Source organism: Brienomyrus brachyistius, chromosome 1 (genome assembly GCF_023856365.1).
Source record: "Brienomyrus brachyistius isolate T26 chromosome 1, BBRACH_0.4, whole genome shotgun sequence".
NCBI lineage: Eukaryota > Metazoa > Chordata > Actinopteri > Osteoglossiformes > Mormyridae > Brienomyrus > Brienomyrus brachyistius.
In genome coordinates, this window is record NC_064533.1 from 36512595 (window position 1) to 36537922 (window position 25328).

The window sequence follows — 25328 nt, forward strand, 5'->3', positions numbered from 1 at the left end:
AAAATACGTTGTTAATCCTTGTATCCCAGTCTGAATATAGACAGTGATATCTGCTTCGATTTGAACTGAGGTCGGTATAGTTTTGATTTTGGTAGCTTTTCTTTTCGAACTTAAGTTTCCTTTTTTATGCACGCGGGTTAACGTTCAAATTAACTTTTTATTCCTCTTGCATGAGTGCAAGTCTAGGGGATTTTTCCAGAAAACATTTCTGTGAAATAAGAAGTATGGCTTTAAAAACAATATAGTTTGAAGAATTTCGCAACTAAAAAGAAATGTGAGACACTTTCGATGGTGTACGGTATTCCCTCTATCCTACATAACTGCATGGTGTGTGAGTGTTATGCACCATAGACTGCTTATGTAGGTCAAATGCAATAAGGGGAAAAGTGATCCATGTTTGAGCACTTGACTCTGCATTGATTTTAGACGAATACTTGATTTCATACAAGTGTTTTCCTTACCTGCAAAATTCTGTTGGCAGTAGTTGCATGATTTGCATAAATCGTCCACGAACTGTTAATTTTTGCAATCAACGTTACAGTCCAGCGCTGGGGTCATTCAGTGCTGAAGCCCCGAATGAATCCGCACGCGCACCGAATGATTTGTTGAGCTCAGATGTTTTTAGCAACCACGCTCTCCGTTTGAGCACAGAGGTTAAGCCCCGGATGTCTTAAGATCCTAGCAACAGTCCTGCAACCTAGTATACGTCTCCAACTGCAAAGCTGGACTCTGTCTGTCATTGAACCATTTCTAAATACAATTACGGTAAAAAATAATTTTGCTTTCCATTTCAGCACGCACCTTTAGAATGACAAAACTCGACAACTGTGCTTACGTAATTCTAACTAGTATGCATCTTGTCCAGATGGCTAGAGGATTAACTTCTTAATTCATTGCCTGCCCCAAAGCCGCAAGTAATTGACTTTAAAAAACAAAGGCACGACACTTTACAAAATATGTTGTTTTCTGAATCTGTAACATGACCTTCATATAGTTATTAGAACATCATAATATCAACAAATTTTACTGTGTATCCATCTTTTCTGTTGATATAATGGTGAAAAAAATGTAGTCAAAGCCAATTCTGATTTATTTTGCGTCAAAAACTTGCAGATTTATTAAAAAAGAATCATAAATATAAGTACATGTATTAAATTAGCATTGTTTTAGTATGTAAAATGTTTTACATTTTTGATTTTAATTATATTACCAAGGACTCAGGATCCATGTTTTCAGAGCATAAATGTACACATTTACAGAGTACAATACACATTTAAATTTAATGCAGCTAATGTCTCATAGTAACTGTCATTTATAATTTTTAACTATAATTCAGTAATTCACTGAGCAGTTAGGAGAAGCTAAGAGATAATCGCAGCTCCTCCTCCCTCAGACTCCTGTCCAATCGCTGCGTTTCAGCCTCTAGCACAGATGGGAGGGGCCTCTGGGAGACCACAGCCAAAGAGTCACTTAGGTCCTGTCTGAGAGACACCAGCCAATCGTTGTTCCGAGAAGCATGTTCGATAAACTCTGCCCTTTCTCTGTGATCCACTGCTAAGGTCAACCTGAGGAAGTGCACCTGGAGTTCAGAAAAAAGATGAATTATTTAGTTATCAAATCCAGCACCTCTAGAATCTGTTCCATGAAATCTCCTAATAGCCTGATGCCTCTTTACATCCCTGAATGTTCTTATGTTGTACTTTTGGTCCTTGAATAGTCTTTTTAGGTTCTTGCTTTGTCAGTAGTTATTGTTTATCTCCTGCTTCAATACTACTTTTATCTGGGCATTCAGAGGAAGCTCATTAGCTGCTCACTAGTTGCACTTATGCCTAGTCGACTCCTTGACAGCATGTATGTTTGCACATTGCTTTGGACAAATGCGTCTGCTACACAAAGATAAATGTAAATGTACAGTTTGTACACATAAAAGCAGTGGCTTACCTGTTCCTCCAGCTCTTTCACACGAGCTCTCAGGTCCTCTGTCTTCTTTTCTTCTTGTAAGAGACCAGCCTTCCTCTATAGGATACAGAGAAATAAAAACTCACAGCTCTTAGTCTTCGTACAAATTCAGCATACAGGTGAATTTGAAGTGGCTTTTTAGTTAACCTGCGTAGTGGAGTTCTCCCCTGCAACGCTGCCTGAGTGCGACAACTGACGACGCAATTTCACTCTCTCCTCTTCCACCTAAAATAAATGGTGAAAAGATGCAAATGGCACAAACTACTCATCAGTTACCATACAGGGGTCAAGTAAAGGAAGGAAAGGTTGGTACCTGCGTCAGAGTCTCCCTCAGCTGCCCCCTCTGGGCTCTCAGTCTCACAATACGCTGCTCTAGTTGCAAATTTCTTGTACGAAGCTGCTTCTGCTCAAACTCCAGCTGTGCCACAGCTTGCTGCATGGCTAATAAGCGTTCTTGCAACTGAGCGCCACCTGCTGTATCATCGCTGCTATGTCTCTCTAGCCATTGTCCCTGTCCACAACATGGTAACACAATGAGTGGGATTTATCCACATATTCATGACAAAAAAAGGCATCTATAGATTACAGAAAGCAAGAAAATTTCCCACATTCATTAAATATGACTGTAGTTACACAAACAATGCAAATAAATTATAAAACATTAATACGCCTCCAAGAAATGACTCTTAAGGTGCAAACACCAGAACCACACCATGTTTTAGAGTACAGGTTTGACTGACCTCGGTGTGTGTTGCTCTTGAGACGACTTCCTGCCTGCCTCTCAGCTTCCTCTCCAGCTGCCTGGCTTTATCACGATACTGCACCAGTGCTGCCTCGGTCTCTTCCAGTGCTGCTCGTATCCGCTGCCTGTCCTCCTTAAGTTCTTCTACCCTCGCTTTCAGAGCATACACCTCAGATCCCCTTTCATTTAAATGCCTGATATCGTCCTCTCTTTCCTGGAGGAATGTGGATACTCGTTCATGTAACTTTTTCAGGTGACTTTCCCTAGGGCTACTACCCTCGTCTACTGAGCCCATCTGTGACCCCCCCTGTCTCCCTCCCACTCCAGAAAGCAGCCATTCCATCTCTGCCTCTATCACCTCAGCCCTCTTTTTCCACATTTCAGCTATACTCTCTTTCTTTCCCAGCTTCTCTAACAGTCGTTCCTTCTCTCTCTCCATCTGCTGTAGAGCTTCTTCTAGAACCTTGTGTTTTTCTTCTTTCTGAATTGTTTCAGTTCTGCTCTTCTCTTCTCTCTGTTTCTTTATATTATGCTGCCCCTTCTCCAGCGCTCTCTGCTTGCTTCTCTCCCTTTCCTTCTCCTCTTTCTCCCTCTCCTTCTGCAGCTCTTTCATTTTTTCCTTGAGTTCATTTATATACTTGTTCCTCTCCTCCAGTAACCCTACAAGCCTCTGCACTTCTTTTTCTCTGTCTCTCAGTATATTTGTCACTAACTCAGCCTGCTTCTCCCTTTCCTCTGCAGCTCTTTTAAGTCTTTCCCGTCTTTTCTCCTCCTCCTGAACTTGCTCTTTCATGCCCTCCATCTGTTGCTCCTTCTCACTCAGCTTTGCCATTAATAGTTTAATGTGCCTCTCTTTCTCCCCCTCAAAATTCCCCTCATCTCTCTCTTTCTCCCTTTCTCTGTCAGCTCTCAGATGCAGTTTCTCTTCCCAGTTCGTCAGAGCATTAATCTGTTGCTTCCACACTTGAGCCTCTTCAGTTCGTTCCTTTCTCACCTCTACCAGCTCCTTCTCCAGTTTTTTCACCATCTCACTAAGTGCTAAGACCTCTTCGCTTTTCTCACCTGCTAAGGTGCTGAACTTGTTTCTCTCTCCCTCTAAAACATCAAGCTTTGCTCTTGTCCTGGTCACCTCTGCTTCCTTCTCTCCCAATGTAGCTCTGAGCTCGTCCTCAATCTTCAGTAGCTGTGTTTCCATCTTCTCCTTCTCTTGGACTCCATCCTTCCCTAACTGTAACCGCCTTTCAAGTTTTATCTCAAGCTCCTGCTTCTCTTGTTCAAACAACCCAATCCTGTTATATAACTCTTCCAATTCTTCTCGTAGCACTTGGACCCTTTCATCTCTACTTTTCACCAATTCCTCTTTCTTTTCCTGAAGAAGGGTTCTCAGTCTCTCCCCTTCATGGTTACTTTGTTCTAGCAGTTCTTTCAGAGTAGCCATCTCTTGCACCCCAACTTTCAACCCTTCCCGCATCTTCTGGTTCTCCACCTCTCGCTCTTTGACCTCCATTCTAGACTGATCATGTATCCTTTTTAGTGTCACTAATTCCTGTTTCAGTGTGGTCAGCTGAGTTGCCATTGCATTGCCTTTTTTCTGAGACTCCCTCAACTCTTTCTCAGCCCGTGTCAGAGAAGACTCTGCCATCTCCTTTCCTCTCCTCACTCTCTCTGCTTCATCCCTCAGGGCCTCTGATTCTCGCTCCCTCCTCCATAGCTCAGCAACAAGATGATCTCTCTCATCTTCAAGCTCCTTCACTTCATGGCCCAACTTCTCCACCTGGCTCCCTCTCTCCTCTAACAGAACATGCTGTCCCTTCTGCAGTTCTTCCATCTCCTCCTTTAGTCTTTCCAGTTCAGCTTTCCGTTCTTCCAGCTGCAATGCTAGGTGTTTCTGCTCTCTCTCCTTCTGATTCAGAACCTTTTCTAGTCTTTCCTGCACTTCCTCAACCTCCTCCTCTCTCTCTTTCACCAGCTTCCTCCATCTTTCCACTTCCTCTTGGAGCCTCTGCCGCTTTTCTTCAGCCACCTGTCTCTCTGTCACACACTCTTTCTGTGCTACATTTAGGGCCTGAATCTTAAGAAGCTCTTCCTCCTCTCTCTGTAGATTCCTTTCTCTTTTCAGGATGGATTCTGCCTCCTTCAGTTGGCTGTTGAGTTTCTGTTCTAACAATTCCATTTCTTGCAGTCGTCCTTTCAACCTTGTTACCTCTTCGTCCATCAGCTGATACTTCAGTAGCTCCTCTCTCTTTTTCTGTAGATCAGCTCTCAGTTGCTGACCTTCATGGTTACGTTCCTCCAGCTGCTCTCTCAGTGTAGTCAGCTCCTGCTTTACTGCATTAATTTCCTCCCTCATCTTAAGCTTTTCTCTCTCTCTCTCACTGATCTCTGCTCTAGTTTGTTCTTGGGTCCTTGTGAGCTCAAACACCTCTTCTTTCAGTGCTGCTTGCTGCTTCTGAATTGTCTCTAGATTTTCTTTTGCCTCCTTCAATTCCTGCTCAACATATTTCAAGGAAAATTCTACCTTCTCCTTTTCTCTCCTTGCTCTCTCCACTTCATCCCTCAGAGCCTCTGCCTCTCGCTCTTTCCTCCGTTGCTCAGCAGCGAGATGATCTCTCTCATCTTCCAGCTCCTTTACTTGATGGCCCAACTTCTCCATCTGGTTCCCTCTCTCCTCTAACAGAACATGCCGTCCCTTCAACAGTTCTTCCACCTCCTCCTTTAGTCTTTCCAGTTCAGCTTTTCGTTCTTCCAGCTGCAATGCCAGGTGTTTCTGCTCTCTCTCCTTCTGATTCAGAGCCTTTTCTAGTCCTTCTCTCACCTCCTTAACCTCCCCTTCTCTCTCTTTCACCAGCCTTCTCCATCTTTCCACCTCCGCTTGGAGCTTCCCCTGCTTTTCGTTGGCCGCTTGTCTATCTGTCTCTCTCTGTTCCTCTGCTATGTTTAGGTCCTGGATCTTGTTAAGAAGCTCTTCCTCCTTCTCTCTCTGCAGACTTCTCTCTCTTTTCAGGATGGATTCTGCCTCCTTCATTTGGCTGGTGAGTTTGTGTTCTAACAATTCCATTTCTTGCAGTCGCCCTTTCAAACTTGATACCTCCTCATCCTTCAGCTGATACTTCAGTAGCTCCTCTCTCTTTTCCTGGAGATCAGCTCTCAGTTGCTGACCTTCATGGTTACGTTCCTCCAGCTGCTCTCTCAATGTAGTCAGCTCCTGCTTTATTGCATCAATTTCCTCCCTCATCTTCAGCTTTTCTTGCTCTCTCTCACTGATCTCTGCTCTGGCTTGGTCTTGGGCCCTTGTGAGCTCAAACACCTCTTCTTTCAGTGCTGCCTGCTGCACCCCAATTATCTCCCCCTTTTCTCTTGCCTCCTTCAATTCCTGCTCAACATATTTCACGGACAATTCTACCTTCTCCTTTTCTCTCCTTGCTCTCTCCACTTCATCCCTCAGAGCCTCTGCCTCTCGCTCTTTCCTCCGTAGCTCAGTAGCGAGATGATCTCTCTCATCTTCCAGCTCCTTTACTTGATGGCCCAACTTCTCCATCTGGTTCCCTCTCTCCTCTAACAGAACATGCCGTCCCTTCAACAGTTCTTCCACCTCCGCCTTTAGTCTTTCCAGTTCAGCTTTTCGTTCTTCCAGCTGCAATGCCAGGTGTTTCTGCTCTCTCTCCTTCTGATTTAGAGCCTTTTCTAGTCCGTCTCTCACCTCCTTAACCTCCCCTTCTCTCTCTTTCACCAGCCTTCTCCATCTTTCCACCTCCGCTTGGAGCTTCCCCTGCTTTTCGTTGGCCGCTTGTCTATCTGTCTCTCTCTGTTCCTCTGCTACGTTTAGGTCCTGGATCTTGTTAAGAAGCTCTTCCTCCTTCTCTCTCTGCAGACTTCTCTCTCTTTTCAGGATGGATTCTGCCTCCTTCATTTGGCTGGTGAGTTTCTGTTCTAACAATTCCATTTCTTGCAGTCGCCCTTTCAAACTTGATACCTCCTCATCCTTCAGCTGATACTTCAGTAGCTCCTCTCTCTTTTCCTGGAGATCAGCTCTCAGTTGCTGACCTTCATGGTTACACTCCTCCAGCTGCTCCCTCAGTGTAGTCAGCTGATGCTTTACTGCATCAATTTCCTCCCTCATCTTCAGCTTTTCTTGCTCTCTCTCACTGATCTCTGCTCTGGCTTGGTCTTGGGCCCTTGTGAGCTCAAACACCTCTTCTTTCAGTGCTGCCTGCTGCACCCCAATTGTCTCCCCCTTTTCTCTTGCCTCCTTCAATTCCTGCTCAACATATTTCACGGACAATTCTACCTTCTCCTTTTCTCTCCTCATTCTCTCCACTTCATCCTTCAGAGACCTCACCTCTTGCTCCTTCCACCTCAGCTCTGCAGCAAGATGATCTCTGTCCTCATCCAACTCCTTCACCTGATGCCCCAATTTTTCTATCTGGTTTTCTCTCTCTTCTAACCAGACATGTCGTTCTCTTTGAAGCTCTTCAACTTTGATTCTTAACTTCTCTGCTTCAGTATGTTGCTGTGCCAGCTGGAACACCAGCTTCTCCTGCTCGCTATCCTTCTGATTTAGTGTCTTTTTTAGTTTTTCCTTCTCTTCTATAGCATCTTTCACTTTCCTCTCTTTCTCTGTTATTAAATATCTCAATTTTTCTACCTCCTTCTCCAGCTTCCCTTGTTTTTCATTGGCTTCCTGTGCCAGTTCCCTTTCTCTCTCCTGCTCTTCCCTTGCTATGTTCAGGTCCTGGATTTTGTCAAGAAGTTCTTCCTGCTTCTCTCTACGCAGACTCCTCTCTCTTTCCAGAGTAGATTCTGTTTCCCTGAGTTTGCTGCTGAGTTCTTGTGCCAACATTTCCAGCTCTTGCAATTTCTCTCTAAGTTTCTTTATCTCCTGTTCTTTTGAAACTAATTTAGCATTAGTCTCTTCCTCTCTTTCTCGTAGAGTTGTTACCTCCATCTCTCTTACTTTCAAGAGTTTTATATGAATGTCAAAGTTCTCTTGCAATCCATCATGCTTTTTCCTGGTCCTCTCCATCTCCATCTCAAGATCTTGGATCTTTCCTGACAGTTGACACACCTCTACCTCCTTCTGTCCTAGTTCTCGTTTCAGTCTCACCTCTTCATCCTTCAGTTCTACCTCTCTTCGCTTCCACTCCTCTTCTTCTTCGAGCTTTAATTTTTGCCTTTGCTTCAGCTGTGAATTGAGTTCCGCTAAGACAGTCACCTGGGCCTGCAATGTCTCTTGTTTCTGCAGTTCAACTACGAGCTTTTGCTTTTCTTCTTTCAGTGCTCCCACTGTGCTCTTCAGCCTCCCTATTTCCTCATCCCTCTTTTTCACATCCATTTCCTTCTCTTTCAGGATTTCTGCTGTTCTCTCTTGGTCTCTTTCCTTTTCCCTTAATTCTTCAATCTCCTTTTCTTTTACTCTTAGTTTCAATGCATTCCTCTGTCTCTGCTCCTCCTCTGCTCTCCCCCTCCACATGTCTGCCTCATCACTGGCTTCCCTGGCCTTGTGCTCAGCTGCCCTCTGCTCTACCCCATGCCGAGTCAGAATTCTCTCCATCTCTGCATCCCTTTCCTGCAGCTGTCCTGACGTCTCCTCCAATTGTCTTGTTAATCCCTCCATTTTGTGTCTCAGAGCCTCTAACTCTCCATCTCGCTGTCCCAGCTCTGTGCTCAGGTTTTCCCTCTCCCTCTGCCACACATCCCTCTCCTCTACCCATTCCTCCACTAGTGCCCTCTGCTGTTTGACAGCCTGCTCAACCTCTGCTTTCAGCCTCTCCAGCTCTGCCTGCCTGCTCTCCATCTCTCTGTGAATCTGTTCTCTCTCTACTTGCTGGTTCTCCTTCTCCTCAGCTCTTTGGGCCACCTCCTCCTCCAGTTCCTCATGCAAACACTGGATTTCTCCTGTAGCCCAGGGATACAAAAACAGGGAAATATCACATATAATTTATTATATAATCTTTTTTTATAAACGCTCTCTGAAATGTTTTTTGGCTAATAAACCTCATTCCAATTCTGAAACATAAATTCAAGTTTTTTTTTGCCATCATGAGCTGCTGATATTTATCTTCTACTGTTTCTGGTGTGTTCATATTTATGTTTTTTTACTGATTCTGATGTGTGAGTATGTTCACTGTCCTCACCCCCACTGGACAAAATTTTGAATGAAAAGTTGATCAGATAAGTAAACAACAATTCACACTCACATGAACACAGCACTTAGAAAGTGGGATCTATGTAAAGATTAGGACTGTGTTTAAAAATATGGCTATACACTGCATAACTGCTTTTTTACAAATTACATATCTGCAGTGACTTCCCATTCAGAATAGTGCTACTGCTGTTTCTCTTCTCGCTAAATCCCTGTGCCTGCTTCACCTTGCAGCACATCCTTGGTCTGCAGAAGCATCTGAACCTGCACCTCCAGCTGGCCCTCATGCACTTCTAGGCCGGAAACGTGCTCCTGGGTTTGGGCTAAGTGCTGCTGTAGGGAGGCCGTCAGGGACCTGGGGGTGCAGTGAATACACACAGAGACACACATACCCACACACAGATTAGATATCTAGTACCCAAACAAAATACAAAGACTTTTAGCTATTTTAGTTTTTTGACTGCATTCACAGATGTTTATAAAAGTGAGGTTCATATTTTGGTGACCTGAAAAATCTCCCCGCAAACTAAAAATTAACAGGTTTTTACGATATTCTGAGGACAGTTGGTCCCACAATGTGGTAAATACAAAGCCACTCACCCACCCTCCTACACACACAAAGTCAAGAGACTACCCTGTGTGAGGCTTTCCTTTCCATACAGGCGTCTGGTTCACCTGAGCTCTTCCCGGTCCTGCTCCAGCTCCTCCCTCTCTCGCTCCAGAGCACGCAGCTTGCTCTCCATCCGCTCAGCCTCCCTGAGCAGGTCTTCCCTCTCCCGCTCAGCCCGCTTCTGCAGCTCCAGCAGTCGGCCCAGCTCCGCCTGCGCACCCTGCAGCTCCCTGCACACGGCGCCATGCTGTCCGTTCAGCTGACAGTGCACAGACAGACAGATACAGGCAAGATGCACATTACACCCAGTCAGTTATGCTGCAGGAAACAGAAAAATCGTATCTGTGTTCTGATGGTGACCTACCTCCTGCAGTCTTTCTGCAGCCCTCTCCTTCTCCTCCATCAACACACTGGTTTCCCTCTCTGCCTCCTCCTTCAGTCTTTCCATCTCCCTCTGCAGCTCCTTCTCCCTGCCTTCCATGTGCAGTAGGGACTCCAGCTCCGCACTCCTCTGGGCCCTGTGTGGACAGCAGCATCCTCAGCATCACCCATCACAATCAAACAGGTCACTATCACACTAAATATACTTCAAACAAAACCGACAGCATCAATGTCGTTTTAGCAATACGACGTCGTACGGTATGAGCCATAATCATTGCAGTGATCACCATGTCGGCACACCTCCTGTGCAGCGTTCCCGAGGTGACCTTTTTCGTTTGTTCTGATTAGGGCTTCCCAATTGTGAAAAAGAAAAAAAATGAAATGCGATTCCTTTGCTAAGATCTATGATCTATGCTATGATCCTCTAATGATTTTTTCCTGTAAATTTACATGTTTCTTGCACTCATTTATCTGCAAAAGGAAATACAAAACATGACTGTGCCAAACATTTGGTTAATCCAGGACCAGCTTATCGACTTCTGACAACAGAAAGGAAATGCTCAATTAGCCATTCAATTAGGGTAACCAAAACAGCCGTACCAAAAGTTACAGAACCACAAGTGCCAGGGAGGCACTTTTTTGGTACTTTGTGTGGGACTTAAAAAGCTTTCTTTGTCGGACGGTTATGCAAATAGCCTTCCTCTGAAATGCAATACAACCGCTGCCTTGAAAACAGTTGCAAACTCAGAAAACAATTAAAAATGAGGTAAAAAAAATTATAATAATAATAAAAAAATAATAATAATAATGGACAAATGAAGTGACCCAAGCTTTAACTGCAATCTGTTCAGAAGAACCAGAGGTCAGGACAGCATAAGAAGAAATACAGTATTTTGTATAATATACTAGGGAAGCACGGTACTAGAACATTTATAAGTATTACAGTGTGATTTTGTTGTAATAAATATTGGGGTATTTATAAAACAAAAAAGGAGTTCAACATGGATTTCTCAAAAACTCGTCTAGGGGTGATTTAAACAGCAAGGATTATGACTGTCGCAGAGAATGCATGCAGCACTCATGTAAAAGCAGTGGAGGTAAACTGATTTTTAAACACATACTAGATAATCTTGAAAAGGAATAATAATAAAAATTGCAAAACTTGATAGTTTTTTTTACTATGAGTAAAAATGTTTTAATGAAACTTAATCTCCCTTCGCTATAATGTCCATATACAGAAGCCTGATCTTTATCCAGCTGCCTGGTGAAGTAAGAATTGCACATGCACAGCATGCGATGTTGGTATCAACATCACACATCGGACAGCCCTATAATAAACAGTCATGTTTCTAATTCAGTACAAAATACCCTGCCTTGTGTTGTGATGTGATGTCATTCAGTGCTGGTACTGGATTTTACAGCTGTAAAAAACCAACACCTTGAAGTACGGTACTTTCTTCAAGTACCAAAAGTAAGGTATCTAGTGCTGTGGGAAAGGGCCTTTTAAAGAGAATACAGAATTATGGGATGCTTGAGACTCTGTGGGGAAAAGCAGGAGCGTTTGTTTTGATCCAGTTGATGTAAAACAATGCAGAATAAAGGTTGTAATTTAGAAATGAGATCGCAAAGAAGTGTGAATCGAGAGTTTTGATGATTAATTGCACAGCCCTAGTTCTGATCCCACCCACTGTCCACGACTGGCTGACATAAATGTGACGCCGTGGTACTGGCCAGTAGAACTCATTATGCAGTTACCAGCACGCTTTGCACCAGAACACGAGTATCTGTAAAGTAATATATGTATTCGTGTGTTTCTATTAATAGTGTCAAAACCGTGTAATGTTTGTCACGGAATATGTGCATTTTGTTAGAGTATAACTCAGAGTGGGGTTTAAATTGTTGACTTCCCTGTCTGTGCCACATCTGGTATCAAACCAATAGTGGCTGTTAAAAAAAGTGAGCTTCCATTTTAAAAGGGCTGTCACCTCCTTTATTAATGACTGACATACTCGCCATGATACATTTAATTGTGTTCTGTGGGTGGGTCTGCTGTATCGGAAACATTTTGCGCCATCTACGGCTGTGGCATGATGCAGAATTAACAAGATGACCGTTGTTTTTTAGTATGCGACAGATTGTTGTCACCGAGATGCTCGTTTTCGTCAATGTTGTTTGACGTATACAGCCACCTTATTCCTGAGGTGATGTTTCTGTGCCCTGCAAGGACATTACCGTCCTAAACATTGTCCTTCGCAATACCACATCGGTCACCAGAACACTAATCCTCATATGATGATTTTGGGCACAACCACAAATTTTGATCAAACGCGGCCTAGTAAAAACACCTCAAACAAGTGTTTTAGTGTTACCAATCCTGCCAGGCGAGATGTAATTATGTAATACGTGTTAACTTTCAACAATATACAAATACATACCTTAAACTGGTTGTTTCCTGGGATGCCATCTTTAGCTCTCTATGCAGAGCCGTGACCTCTGACCCCAAACTCTGAAGAGCCGAGTGGGCGTTTTCCAACTCTGTTTCCAGCTAAGGTGCAAGGGGCATGTCAGTCATCTATCTAAGTGTAAAAGTGCGGGGCTGTAAGCGGTGATTCTGGTCATCACAGTGGACAGACCTGCAGCGTGTGGACATTCAGATCCCGCTTGTCACTCGCAAGCGCCTCGCTCAGGGCTGCCATATTCTGCAGGGAATCGCCGAGCTCTGCCACCTCCTGCTTCAGCTGCGTCTGACTGGAGGACAGGGCAAGGGCCGACTGACGAGCCTATCAGCGTGAAGGGAAAGCAGAAGTGGGAGCAGTCAGGAGCCATGGAAAAGGCAAGCGAGATTAGTGAACAGCAGCAATTCAAGGGAAAAAAAACTTAAATAAAATAGTTATATTGTGTTAAATAGCTATATCGTCTTCTTGAAAATAAGTGCATGAAATTATAAACCTGTGTAAGAATTGGCATTGTCATTATGGCCCACCTAAACCTGCATGTCTTTCACACAGCTAATCATCCCCACGCTGTGATTCTGACTCTGTGAAGTAAGTCAGATACCACAGGTGACTACGCTACTTCTGTTACTCAGAACATAACTTAAAAACTGAACTATTAAACAAATCAAGCTTGGCAGAAAACTGGATGACACAGATGCCCTAGTATTTATTTTGTGTAAAAAGTGCACGTACATAGAGAAGCGCCTATAAATACATATAAAAGTTATCACAAGACCGATGCCTGAGATGGTCAATGACAGCACTTCATTGGCTACTGAAAGTGTGGGTCTTTTCATAAATGAGACCATTTTATAAAGAGTAATTACTGAATGCCTAATGAAGCAAAGAAAAAGGGTCAGCAGGGTATGGCTGAGGGAGTTTACTTTAGTCAAAGCCTCCTTGGTCTGGGTGACCTCCTCTTCGGCCTGTGCCCGGGCCAGCTGCTCCCTCTCCAGCTCCCCCCGGAGGGAGTGCAGCTCCTGCCGGCTCTGTGCCTCTCTCTCGCTGAGTTGGGCACTTTCTCTCATATCTGCCTCCAATCTGACAGACAAGCAGCACCCACAGGGGTACACTCACCAGCATGTACATACAGAGAGATAGACAGCACTCACCAGCATATACATACAGAGAGACAGACAGCACTCACCAGCATGTACATACAGAGAGACAGACAGCACTCACCAGCATGTACATACAGAGAGAAAGACAGCACTCACCAGCATGTACATACAGAGAGACAGACAGCACTCACCAGCATGTACATACAGAGAGACAGACAGCACTCACCAGCATGTACATACAGAGAGACAGACAGCACTCACCAGCATGTACATACAGAGAGACAGACAGCACTCACCAGCATGTACATACAGAGAGACAGACAGCACTCACCAGCATGTACATACAGAGAGACAGACAGCACTCACCAGCATGTACATACAGAGAGACAGACAGCACTCACCAGCATGTACATACAGAGAGACAGACAGCACTCACCAGCATGTACATACAGAGAGATAGACAGCACTCACCAGCATGTACATACAGAGAGACAGACAGCACTCACCAGCATGTACATACAGAGAGACAGACAGCACTCACCAGCATGTACATACAGAGAGACAGACAGCACTCACCAGCATGTACATACAGAGAGACAGACAGCACTCACCAGCATGTACATACAGAGAGACAGACAGCACTCACCAGCATGTACATACAGAGAGACAGACAGCACTCACCAGCATGTACATACAGAGAGACAGACAGCACTCACCAGCATGTACATACAGAGAGACAGACAGCACTCACCAGCATGTACATACAGAGAGACAGACAGCACTCACCAGCATGTACATACAGAGAGACAGACAGCACTCACCAGCATGTACACACATACAAAGCCCAGCTTCACTGATCTGTAATGATGGTGATGAACTGTGTCGTGAACCGAGACCCATTAAGATACCAAAGCAAAGAAAAACCACAAAAAAGGGGATCTGTAACACAACACATGTTTGAGTTTGGTAAAATCAGAAATTGTAAATACCGCTCCTGGCTCTCCTTCTCCAGCCGCCTCCTCTCCTCTTCATCCCTCTCTTTCTGCTGCCTCAGGCGCTCATTCTCCTTCCTGATCTCCTCACTGTGCCGGCTCACCTCCTCCAGCTGACTCCGCAGGGAGCTCACTATCTCCCTCTCACTGCCAGCACAACACCACCAATGCCAGAACAGCATGTCTGTCTCTGTATTATCTGTGCATGCAATACCATGTTGAAAGCAATAAATCCCGGCTAGCAGGATGGACGCAGCAGGGAGGAAGGGCTACCTATGCAGTATATCCTGGGTATCTCTCAGTTCCTGTCTGCCCTGCTGCACCTGTGACTGAAGCTCCTCTCCCTCTCTTTCCAGGGCTCTGATACGCTGTTCGAGGGCTTGCCGCTCTTCCCCCAGTCTTAGCAAACTGATCTCAGCCTCCTGACAGGATGGAGGCAACACAGCATCCTGAATTTCCACACAGTTAAGATGCTTAGATTCTAATACACTGACATTGTGAAGGAAAGACCAATACTGTATATGATTTCATAACAAAGGTCATTATTTTATATTTTATAACACATATTTAAAAGACATTTTTATGAAATCCTATCTCATTTATCCATGGTGGTCAGTCACCTCTACTTCCTGTTGTCTCCACCGGAGGGCAGTCTCTGCTTGGGCAATGATACTGAGGACGGGGTGAAGCCCCTCACTATGCAGGTCAGCCAAAGAAAGAGGAGACGTACTATGTTCATCCACACACTGGGAGTTCAGTGCTTTGGACTGGAGTAAAAACAAAATCACCAGCAAATGAGACCTCACTGACGGCGCAGCGGTATCTTGGTAATGTCATGGGAGAGACAGGCACTGCTGCTGAGGAAACCTGGCAGTCAGTGAAGAATGCGACAGATCATCAGGCACAATGTCTTTTTAACAGGAGACAGTGTAAATAAACAAGGTAAAAAGACGTAGGTGGTATAGCAGAACAACATGCAACAGTCTGGTGCTGTGTACTGTAAACTCTGCCGAAAACTTGTGCAACTAAAATTGCAAAAACTCATTTCATCACCCACAGCATTGCCATTGAGTAGAACACGCAGAATGCAAGAACTTACAGTCACAGACATCAGCATTTAGGTCTTTCACTTTCAAAAAGTTAACATTTTGTACGATTCATTTATTATTAAACTGAGATTTCAGTTTGCAGTCCATTCAATTTGTCATCTTGTTCATGGTCTGAATATATTTCAGGGGAATCCTAAGAGAAGTTTAAGCAAAAATAGAGCCTTTAAAGTAAAAATTTCTTTTTTTAATAATCACATGAATTATATTACGAAAATTATCAATATTAAAACAATTATCACAAAAAAATTACAGAAGCACCGACTGTATTGGCCAACTCTTGGTAACAGTTGATACAGCAACATTCGGCCATCAGCCAATGAGCTGATATTTTCCATAGATAATTCCCTTTAAAATGGTGACTCATCCTGCTTCGCAAACCCACATGCTAAACACTTAGAAAAAATGCCTGATATGTGGAATTATCTTCACAACATTGCAAATGGATTTTGCAAACATTGCTCTGCTAAAATTCCACGAGGATTTAATAAATGTTTCAACACAACAAATCTGATTGCTCACCTTAAGGTGAGACAGTGAAGAATATGAAGAGATTCTGAAAAACAAATCTGTTCGAATAAAGAAGACTGCAGTACTTCTGAGTAACGCTAGTCTGTCAGTAAGGCAAACATTTAATAGCAAAAGAAAATTCACTGCAGACAGTGAAAAATCAAAAGATATTACTCAGATAATGACGAAGTTTATCACACTTGATGATCAGCCCCCTCTGTTATAAATGTTATAAATATATAAGATGTGTAGAGTTAAAAAGTTACAGTGCTTTGGGAATGTTGTAGGCCTTGGTTGTAGGAGTTGGTGTTTTCTTACCAAAAAAATGAATAATACTTTTGGAATGCAATTTATTTTTAAATTTATTTAGGTGGAGGCTCTCTTTCAATGTACTTAAGCAGAACCTCCCAAACAATAAGTATTAGTGTCAGTTTTCGAAATAATCGTCTGTTGGTTTCAGCCAGAAATTTCCTTATTGGTGCATCATGAAAAAAATACTTCACTATACAGCCCAGCCCTGCCGCATGGTGAAGGGAACCTTCTCACTGCCTGTGAACACATTATAATGCAGGTGTGGTGTGTCACTGCCTACCTATATGCTGCAGGTACAGCACTGCAGACAGACCATCTGAAACAAAGCTAATGGCGCCACCTAATTTATCAATAGCACAATACTCATTTGATCAGATTATTTGAATCCAAATGGAACAGCAGATTACTACTAAGCATTCAGAGATTTGCTCAGTGAGGTTCACACAGGCTTAGAGAGCAGGGCTGTGTCTTCACACCACCACGGATGGGGAGGTACGCATTCTGCTCTCTCTGTGTGCAGTTAGTATGTTCTCCACTTTCCTCTCACAGCTCAAAAGCAAATGACACAAACCGGCATCTTTAAACAGTACAACATGTGTGAGTGTATGCGTGCATGTGAGTGTGTGCACACAGTATTGGTGAATTTACTCATAAAAGTAATCTATTACAGACAGAGGTGGAAAGTTCAGGTCCAGAATGTATAAATCTAGACCAAGATTTTGGTTCAACAAACCAGGTGAGTACTCCGTGACTGTGACTCTGATGCTGAACTGGATGGTTGAAAGAAAACCTTGGCTGGATTTGTACTTTCTGGACCTGAATGTTCCACCTAATGGTTTACTTTTGTAACTCCCCCAACGCTCTGTGTGTGTGTGTGTGTGTGTGTGTGTGTGTGTGTGTGTGTGTGTCAGGCGTGCCACGCCTTGTGCCCAGTTAGTGTACCAGCACAGAAGATGGAGCACAAACAGATATATGCCTTTATCCAAGAAGTCTTGCTCCTTACCAGGGTCAGCACAGCCTGCTGAATGGATTCCAGGTTTCTCTCCACCTCCCTGTGAGCCTCCTGCTCCCTCTCTCTCTCCTGCTCCCTCTCTTCTTCCAGCTGCCTCTCCCTCTCTCGCTCCTGCTCCCTTTGCCCTTCCTGGGCTTGTAGGGAGATTGACAGCTCTGTGATCCTGAAGCAGGAGGATGAGAAATTAAATAGAAAGTGATGGATCTGATGTAACGTACATACACTGCTTATTGCCCCCATACATCATTTTCATTACTGTGTATCCAGCAGACAGTTGTGGTAAAATGTATGAAGTTCAGTGTACAGTTTGGAGCCTGGTGCCAGCCACGTGCTTACCGGCCCCGAAGTTCCTGGGTCTCAGCGTCATGGCGGGTTCTCAGCTCCAGCAGCTCGTGCTGCTTCTCCATCTGGCTGTGCTCCAGGTCCTGCAGAGAAAGCGGCCCCACTGTGGATGAGGGTGACGGGGAGACCGGCTGTGCTGCACGGCCATGCCCCTGGTCCGCGGGAGAGGTGCCGCCAGATCCGACGGCCCGAGGAGAGCTGAGGGAGCTGCAGCTGGACAGCAGAGAGGAGGAGAGGCGAGAAAACGACGCCCGGAGCTCCCAGAGGTCCCTGCAGGATGACAGAGGATGAAGCTCAGCATTCACACTGCTACGCCATCACTGCAGCTCCTATACCGGTTCATCTTTATCACTGTCTTTAGCTAAAGAGCATCATTATATAGCTGGAAAAGATGATGTAGGAATGACAACAATGTATTCCCCGGACAGCCCCATCACCCCCCACCCCATCTAATCCTTACTCCTCCCCCAACACCCCCCAATGTGACCAATTTATAGAATTACTAGATGGATCAATAGGAAATGTGAAAGTCAATAAATGTGTTTTTACCTGAATGCTATGTGCCCTAATTGTGACACATAACACCTTTTCATTTATTCCACTTACAGTTAAGTGCTTAACAGTATTTTTTGTGTATGTGCCAATGACCAAACCTTAAATTGTCATTTTATATCATTTACGTGTTATACTATTGACACTGTTACATTTAATTTTGCCAAATGAGAACAACTGCACAATAAACACAGCATAATACACAAGCCTACCCTACACCTCTCCAAAAATCCTTAATGCTCAACTTCAAATAAACTCCCCCACAACACATTTCCCCAAGTTCCTCACAATTAATTTGGCTGACCAGCTAGGGAAGTTGGTGACAAAACAAAATTATAAACTTTTAGAATATTCAGAAAATCATCTAGCAACCCACAGTTTTAGAATCTGTGACCTGTACTATGTTCCTAGAACGTCTGCAATAGAATCCATGGCATACGTTTAGATGGCAGAGAACTGTTTTCATTATGGCTGTTGCACCCTCCCCTTTAACCCCCCTGCAGCTCCTAATGCTGCCGTTTCTGTTCTCCCTCTACTGCTATTTCAGTTTTGCGATGATTTGTCTCTGGTTAATCAGGTACAAATTTTCATCTATATAATGTTTTTGTGAAGTGGTAATAAGATCCATCAAAGATTAAATAAACAGTTATAAAAAATAGAGTTATCCTGTGCACAAGGTCCAGTATTTCACCTAAGTCGCCCTTCCCTCTGCTGTCACGAAGTGATATTTCTTCAATTTTTGTGTAATTTGTCTGAAAATGACTGGTCTTCAGCCATACAAAGTGTCTGCGAAGTTTGGAAAAGATCCATGAAATACTTCTTGAGTTACTGGGCTAATGAGAAAATGCCTCCAGTAGCAGTGGCAAACTAGTCCCAAACCACATGTATACCCCTTCTGACAGCTACCACAGTAGTTACCTACTGAAATGTATGCCTGCGATCTGACATTTCTTCACTTTAATCTCTCGTGTGACTATGACTAGGAATCCGCTTTTACAACCCCCTACCTGTCGGTGGCACTCTTCACAGTGTGACACTCTCGTTTGAGCTTCACCACTCCACCCCATACAGTCAGCAGGCGGTTGTGCTCCTGTGAAATGTGGCCTGTTAGAATCTGCAAAAAAAAAATTAAAAAAATACATGAAAAACACAGGGGTGGCATGGTGGTGCAGTGGTTAGCACTGTTGCCTCACACCTCTGGGACCCGGGTTTGAGTCTCTGCCTGGGTCACATGTGTGTGGAGTTTGCATGTTCTCCCCATGTCGTCGTGGGGTTTCCTCCGGGTACTTCGGTTTCCCCCCACAGTCCAAAAAACATGCTGAGGCTAATTGGAGTTGCTAAATTGCCCGTAGGTGTGCATGTGTGAGTGAATGGTGTGTGAGTGTGCCCTGCGATGGGCTGGCCCCCCATCCTGGGTTGTTCCCTGCCTCGTGCCCATTGCTTCCAGGATAGGCTCCGAACCCCCCGCAACCCAGTAGGATAAGTGGTTTGGAAAATGGATGGATGGATGAAGAACACATAGTATATAATGAAATTCAGAGGCTCCTCTACTTATGAACTTTCAACTTACGAACTTTCATACATACGAATGAAGAGGACTGTAAGTCCAAATTGTGTTCCTTGGGCTCCCGATTCCTGTCCGCAATATCAATTTTTTTTCTGTGCAGCAATTCCGCCTAGTACGACTTCTGCCCACTACTTCCGCTGCTCAGCAGCGCAGCGTGCGTACTCCCAGCATCCTAGTTCTTTGTACTTGTGTATGCCCTTAAAATGATCGCCAATAACGACTCACAAACATTTCAAGTTACGAACGGCCAATTGGAACGTAACTCGTTCATAAGTAGAGGAGCGTCCATAGATATAAACACTGCATCAGGACTTTGAAGCTATACTTTATACAGTCCGTGGCCACTTCTTTGGGTATACCTGCTTATCCAGGCTAACAGCCTGCTCCAATAAACAGCAAATCATGAGGCTGCAACTGAATACATGCAGCACACATAGGGTCATGAGCTTTGGTTACTTTTTGGCTAAGGATCAGAACAGCTACACAAGACGTGTGATCTATGTCATGGTTGGTCCTAGACATGGTGGTTCCAGAAACTCAGAAATAGACATCCATAATGGGATTTTCATGCAGTAGGTCTGTTTACACTAGCATTACATAGCTAACTATGACGTCATGATGGCTACGACACCACTAGACAAAAGGAATTTTTCACCTCCATTATCTTATAGGATTACCGTCATATATCATCATTGACCAAAACATTGTTATGTGGCACATGACTGTATATTATTGTCGTGCTGATAAACAAAAGCTTAGTGCTATTTTAGCTTTTCACCTGTTTTTCATAAAAGCAAAAATTTTCTGCTAACGTAGGTGTTTTGTAAAAGTAAAGAGACGTAAAGCAAATGCTTGGAAAGCAGGGGATACCTGCATCTAATGAAGTGGCCACTCAGTATAACACATACTGCCATAACTTGTCTGAATTAAAGGGGCTATTTGCTGACTGCTCCCAGTACTAGGAATATTGAAGTTGCAATACACTGTGCAGGCTCACCATAAAAACATCCTAGTATTATTAACAGCATTATTAGAGGCTTGCTTCTACCTCTCTTTCATTCTGCCACTCCTTCTCCTTCAGACCCGCCTCCTCCACTGCCCTGGACCAATCCGCTGTCAGCTTAGAAAGGTCTTCCCTCAGTGCTTCATTAGCTTGTTCTGATTTGCTGAGTTGACTCCGCAAAAAAGAATTTAATTCTGCCAGTCCTATACTTCTACAAAGACAAAAGAAAAGTAAGACAATTCGATTATTGAATGTAATCAATTAACTCATTTTAATATTCACCCTTCATATGAACTGAATTTAATAAATTAAATTATATTAATAATCATCCTCCCATGCTGTGTTGATTTCTGCTGGGTACTCTGAGTTCCTCCTGGAATCCAAGCACACACAGTTAGGCTAAGTATCATCTAAATATGTCCATATGTGTGTCCTGCTATGAACTGGCACCCAGTTCAGGGGGTACTCCAGCCTTCTGCCCTATGTAACCTGAGATCCAGGCTACAGTCCCACTGTGACCATGTCCAAGATGAGCGGTTCAAAGTTAGATGAAGAAATCCTTCCTGAACCACTGCTTATTTTCCAATTTCACTCCCAAGTTTTAACATAAATTACCTAAGCTCATACTCACCTGTTCTGTTCCTCTTCCAACCTGATGAGGGCACTCTCCAAGGAGTTACTGTGTTCATCTCTAATCCTCTTCCAGACAGACCATCCCAAAAAGAAGGTTCATTGGCAAATTGAAAACATCAAAGAGAGAAATAACCATGTAATCGGTTTCCTTACCTCCCTTTTGCGTAATTCTCTCTCGCCAGTCAGTAACTGCTGCTCCAGCTGCTGGCAGCGCCCTCGGTATTCCAACACCTAAGTCCATTTCACATTAACCAGCAGGCACAAATGCCGAATAAACACACTTAACCGAAATACAGTGGCACACACGTGCATATTGAAATTCCCACCCACCCCCTGCTCCAATTGTGTAGATCCTTCATGCTCTACGTGTTTTTGTGTGGCTTTTCTTTGGGTACTAGTTTCCTCTCACAATCAAATGATGCACAATCATGACTGGTGTTTCTAAATTGCCTATAATGTGCAACTGTGAGTGTGTGCGAGCACCCTGTTATGGTCCGGCATGCTACACATGTTGTCCTGTCTTGTGCTCTGGGGTTCCTGGTGTAGGCTTCAGGCTGACGCCAACCATGTAGGAATAGCTGGGTAGATTTTACTGAGGATCTCATTGGATACCCAAATCCTGACCTTGCTCTGCAGCTTGTGCACAAGCAACGCCTGCCGGGACTCCCGTTCTCGACTCTCCATCAGCTTCTTCCTCCACTCACGCCGCTCGGTGTCCAAGCGTATCGACATGGAGGAAGACGGCTCTACAGACTGAGCTAGCTAAGGAGAGAGAACCGAAGGCCCCAAATGTATTTAACAGAAGAGTAACAGAGCAGCCAGCAGGGAAAGTGAAGCAGAAAGGGGTGGGTGGCCCCCTCACCCTGTCTGTCAGTGCTTGGCTCCGGAAGCGCAGCTCCTCGTTCACCGCTTGACTTCCCGCCAGCTCATCCTGCAGCCCTGATATTTCTGCCGCAAGCTCAGCCCGTTCATTCTTCCAGCTAAGGAGCAACTCAGACTCCATCGCTTAATCCTCAATGTGAGGACTGAACGACTCAGCGGAAACACTGTTTCATAGGATGTCCGTCTCCATCAGGTACTCTGTACAAGATTACAATGTGCATAACATGAATATCATATAATATTCCATTACAACATTCGAAATATGCTGTACACTCTGCTACATTTATTCTCCCAATACAGCAGAAAAACATCAAACAAACAGAATGTTAAACACGGAATTTAACTCTCTGTGCACAAAACTCATTCAGGGAAATAACTACTTCACATAAATGCAAATACATTTAGAATTTCTAAATAGTTTTCCATTTCCATGTTTTAATTATATTAAAACATATAATATACATTTAAAACTGTTATCATACTTGCTATTAAATACACGTTTATAAATCTTCCGCTCATATATCGGAAATTCTTATTTGGTAGGTAACCGACTCCGTTAATATCATGCCTGTGATGGGTAATTACCCACATAACCTATTTAAGCAGAATACTGGCATTCAGACAGATCATCGCTATTCCTTTCTGTATGACCGTTAACTTAATCACGGTCGCATTATTCCGTTACTTCAGGACGTAGAGCAACTGATGAGGCGACAGTTGGACTTTAAGAATGTGGTTCAAAAAAACTGTAAAATCGCTTAACAAGTTAAATGGAGCTGGGGATTTAAAACTAAAACCCGAACTACACAACTTATTAAAACATCTTTACTGCTACTTGGCAACCACATATCACAACCTTTTACTCAACATATTTCTCACCCGTAAGAGCAAGTTTTAAACGGATTAAATGTATGATAAGATACGTGTGAAAATAGGCTGTTTAATAGGCATTTTCAAAGAGAAATACATTTATTCAGTGTCGTGTGTAATCTACCTACAAATAACTTTACCGCACAAACCGGATTCAAAATGTAAACTCAAACTTTGACCTTAACCGAGGAAATTACGGAGACATCAGAAGCGCTACAACTACTGTAACATATACAGCGTCACCCAGTGGTCCGGAGTATTCACTGTTACGTGTGCGGTGGAGTGGGTGGTTTTAAGTAAGCATTTTCATTCATTTCGTCAGTTAATACAAATTGTTAATGCCTAAATGTCTACTTGAAGCTCTTTTTGGGCAGTGGTTAGGGAAGCACACTTTTCAAATCCCCGACCAGTAAAGTACCACTGAGGTACCCTGAGCAAGGTACCACCCCCAAGCACTGCTCCCTGGGTGCTGAATTAGCTGCCCCCTGCTATGTCACATTGTCACATATGGGTTAAATGCAGAGGACACATTTCGTTGTTGTGCACTGTGTGCTGTGGTGTGTCAACAATGACAATTGATCACTAAATTCTAAATTAAAAAATTCTTTCCCATTTAGAAGGATGAACATGTTCACCCATAATGGATAAATAACAAAATGTGAATCAAGTGATAAATATATTACATGCCCAAAATCAAGTTTGTATATTCTGAGGGAAAAATCATACAATTAAATTAAAGCCTGGTTTCATTAGCCTTACAACTTTTTACTAAATATAGGAGTAGTAAGAAAATGAGACCTAAGTTCAATATAACAGTAAGTATCTGTGGGATTCAAAGCTTGATATTCCTTCAGAATCACATAGCTGACATCCTGTGGCATACCAAACATCTGGGGGGTTTAACACAGTGCTGGTCTGGCAGGGCAGGATATTGAGCCTGTGTCACAAAGCTGCATTTCTTGTTTAGCCAGATAACTTTATTTTTTGAATTATATTGAATTTAAGGTTCCCTGGTTTAAATGGACTTTATCTTCATCCATTTACATTTGGTCCAGGCTACCTTAAATGGATAAGCAAGAAATTCTGCTTCATGATACAGGCCTGTTGTGTGGCAGAGACGATTATCCTGACTGGTAGACCAAAATCAGGAAGACCTAAGTGCATAAGAGGCTTGAGGCAAGAGCTGACTAATACAAGGTTATTTTGGACTACAAAAACATTACATAAGCCACGTCCTGAAGCGGCCCATGAACAAAGGTCAACTGAATACAAAGTAGAAAAGTTAAGCATCGGTAAAGAAATGAGTGACAGGTGAATGTTGTTATAAGCAAGGCACAGGGGAAGGGAAACAGTGCAGGAATAAAAGAGCCGTGTTTCCGACAGGAAGTGATGTTTTTCATGACTTTTTGTGACGTTTTCATCCGAGTTCCGACTCAGAGAGAAATTATCGAACGCAGGATTACAACAGGGCTCTATGTAAATATTGTTGAGGGATGCCTTGTTTATGTGCAAGGTGTCATTTGTGTCTTGGGCACCTGTCACTCATATGTTAAAGCAGCACTGTCAACACAACGATAGTCTGCAAAATCGTTCTGAAAATTCAGATTCTGAGCAGTAACAGACACAGATGGAGATGCAATACTTCATAAACCAACAAATCTGTGTAGATACTCATACACAAGCACAAAGTGAGTGAAAATGAAAAATAAGGCAAAAAAACATATTCAGAGATGACAGATACTGTGAACTAAATAAAAATGCACAAGCGTGTCAAACAATGGTAGTATTTGTACAGGAACATCTGTAAAGTACTGCTGTCTCGGTGTCATTAATGGTACTGTTATGGCCTGGGTGACTGCTTACTCAATTACTAAAGGTTCTGATTCTCTGACCTGAAAGTCAGATGAAAAATTATATGTGTTTTCACAGAATTCATGACAATAATCTGATTATGCCAGTTATAGGTTGATATAAATGACTGATTTGAGTTCTTGTACGTAACACGAAACCTCAGTGACCAAAGAAATGTTTCTTTAGTTGAAATTCCCTGGACTTCCAATCAACGCACCAGGTTCACTCTTGCCTATCTCCTTCTCTGGAATATTCACTTCATCTCGATGACCAGCAGGGAGCACCAAGTCAATACTGAGGCAGAGG

General features: G+C 43.5%; 1 protein-coding gene across 11 annotated transcripts; it reads right to left on the reverse strand.

Moving 5' to 3' along the window:
- Positions 1-1082: 1082 nt before the first annotated feature.
- Positions 1083-23351, reverse strand: si:dkey-230p4.1 (centrosome-associated protein CEP250). 11 transcript variants are annotated; one of them, XM_049013363.1, is made up of 24 exons: positions 23181-23342; positions 22282-22499; positions 22044-22181; positions 21573-21650; positions 21418-21485; positions 20832-20997; positions 19224-19330; positions 17659-17934; positions 17314-17485; positions 15003-15149; positions 14656-14831; positions 14380-14529; positions 13214-13370; positions 12468-12614; positions 12270-12379; positions 9818-9971; positions 9519-9712; positions 9071-9198; positions 6990-8596; positions 2700-5219; positions 2273-2470; positions 2107-2184; positions 1942-2016; positions 1083-1579 (listed from the first exon to the last, which is right to left on the reverse strand). In XM_049013363.1, the coding sequence occupies exons 2-24, from the start codon at positions 22420-22422 to the stop codon at positions 1352-1354; spliced, it is 7215 nt and encodes a 2404-aa protein (XP_048869320.1). In that variant the 5' UTR covers positions 22423-22499; positions 23181-23342; the 3' UTR covers positions 1083-1351. The 11 variants fall into 11 exon arrangements, with proteins under 11 accessions (XP_048869320.1, XP_048869231.1, XP_048868997.1 ...); XM_049013274.1 differs by having other exon boundaries at positions 6105-8596; positions 23181-23341; XM_049013040.1 differs by having other exon boundaries at positions 2700-4529; positions 5409-8596; positions 23181-23341.
- Between the last annotated feature and the right edge of the window lie 1977 nt (positions 23352-25328).

Coding starts and splice junctions, on each gene's coding strand:
- si:dkey-230p4.1 (XM_049012746.1), bottom strand. CDS start 22,422: ATGGAGTCTGAGTTGCTCCTTAGCTGGAAGAATGAACGGGCTGAGCTT. Junction 20,998..21,417: donor TTGGAAGAGGAACAGAACAG/GTGAGTATGAGC, acceptor TTGTCTTTGTAG/AAGTATAGGACTGGCAGAAT. Junction 2,017..2,106: donor GGGAGAACTCCACTACGCAG/GTTAACTAAAAA, acceptor TGTATCCTATAG/AGGAAGGCTGGTCTCTTACA.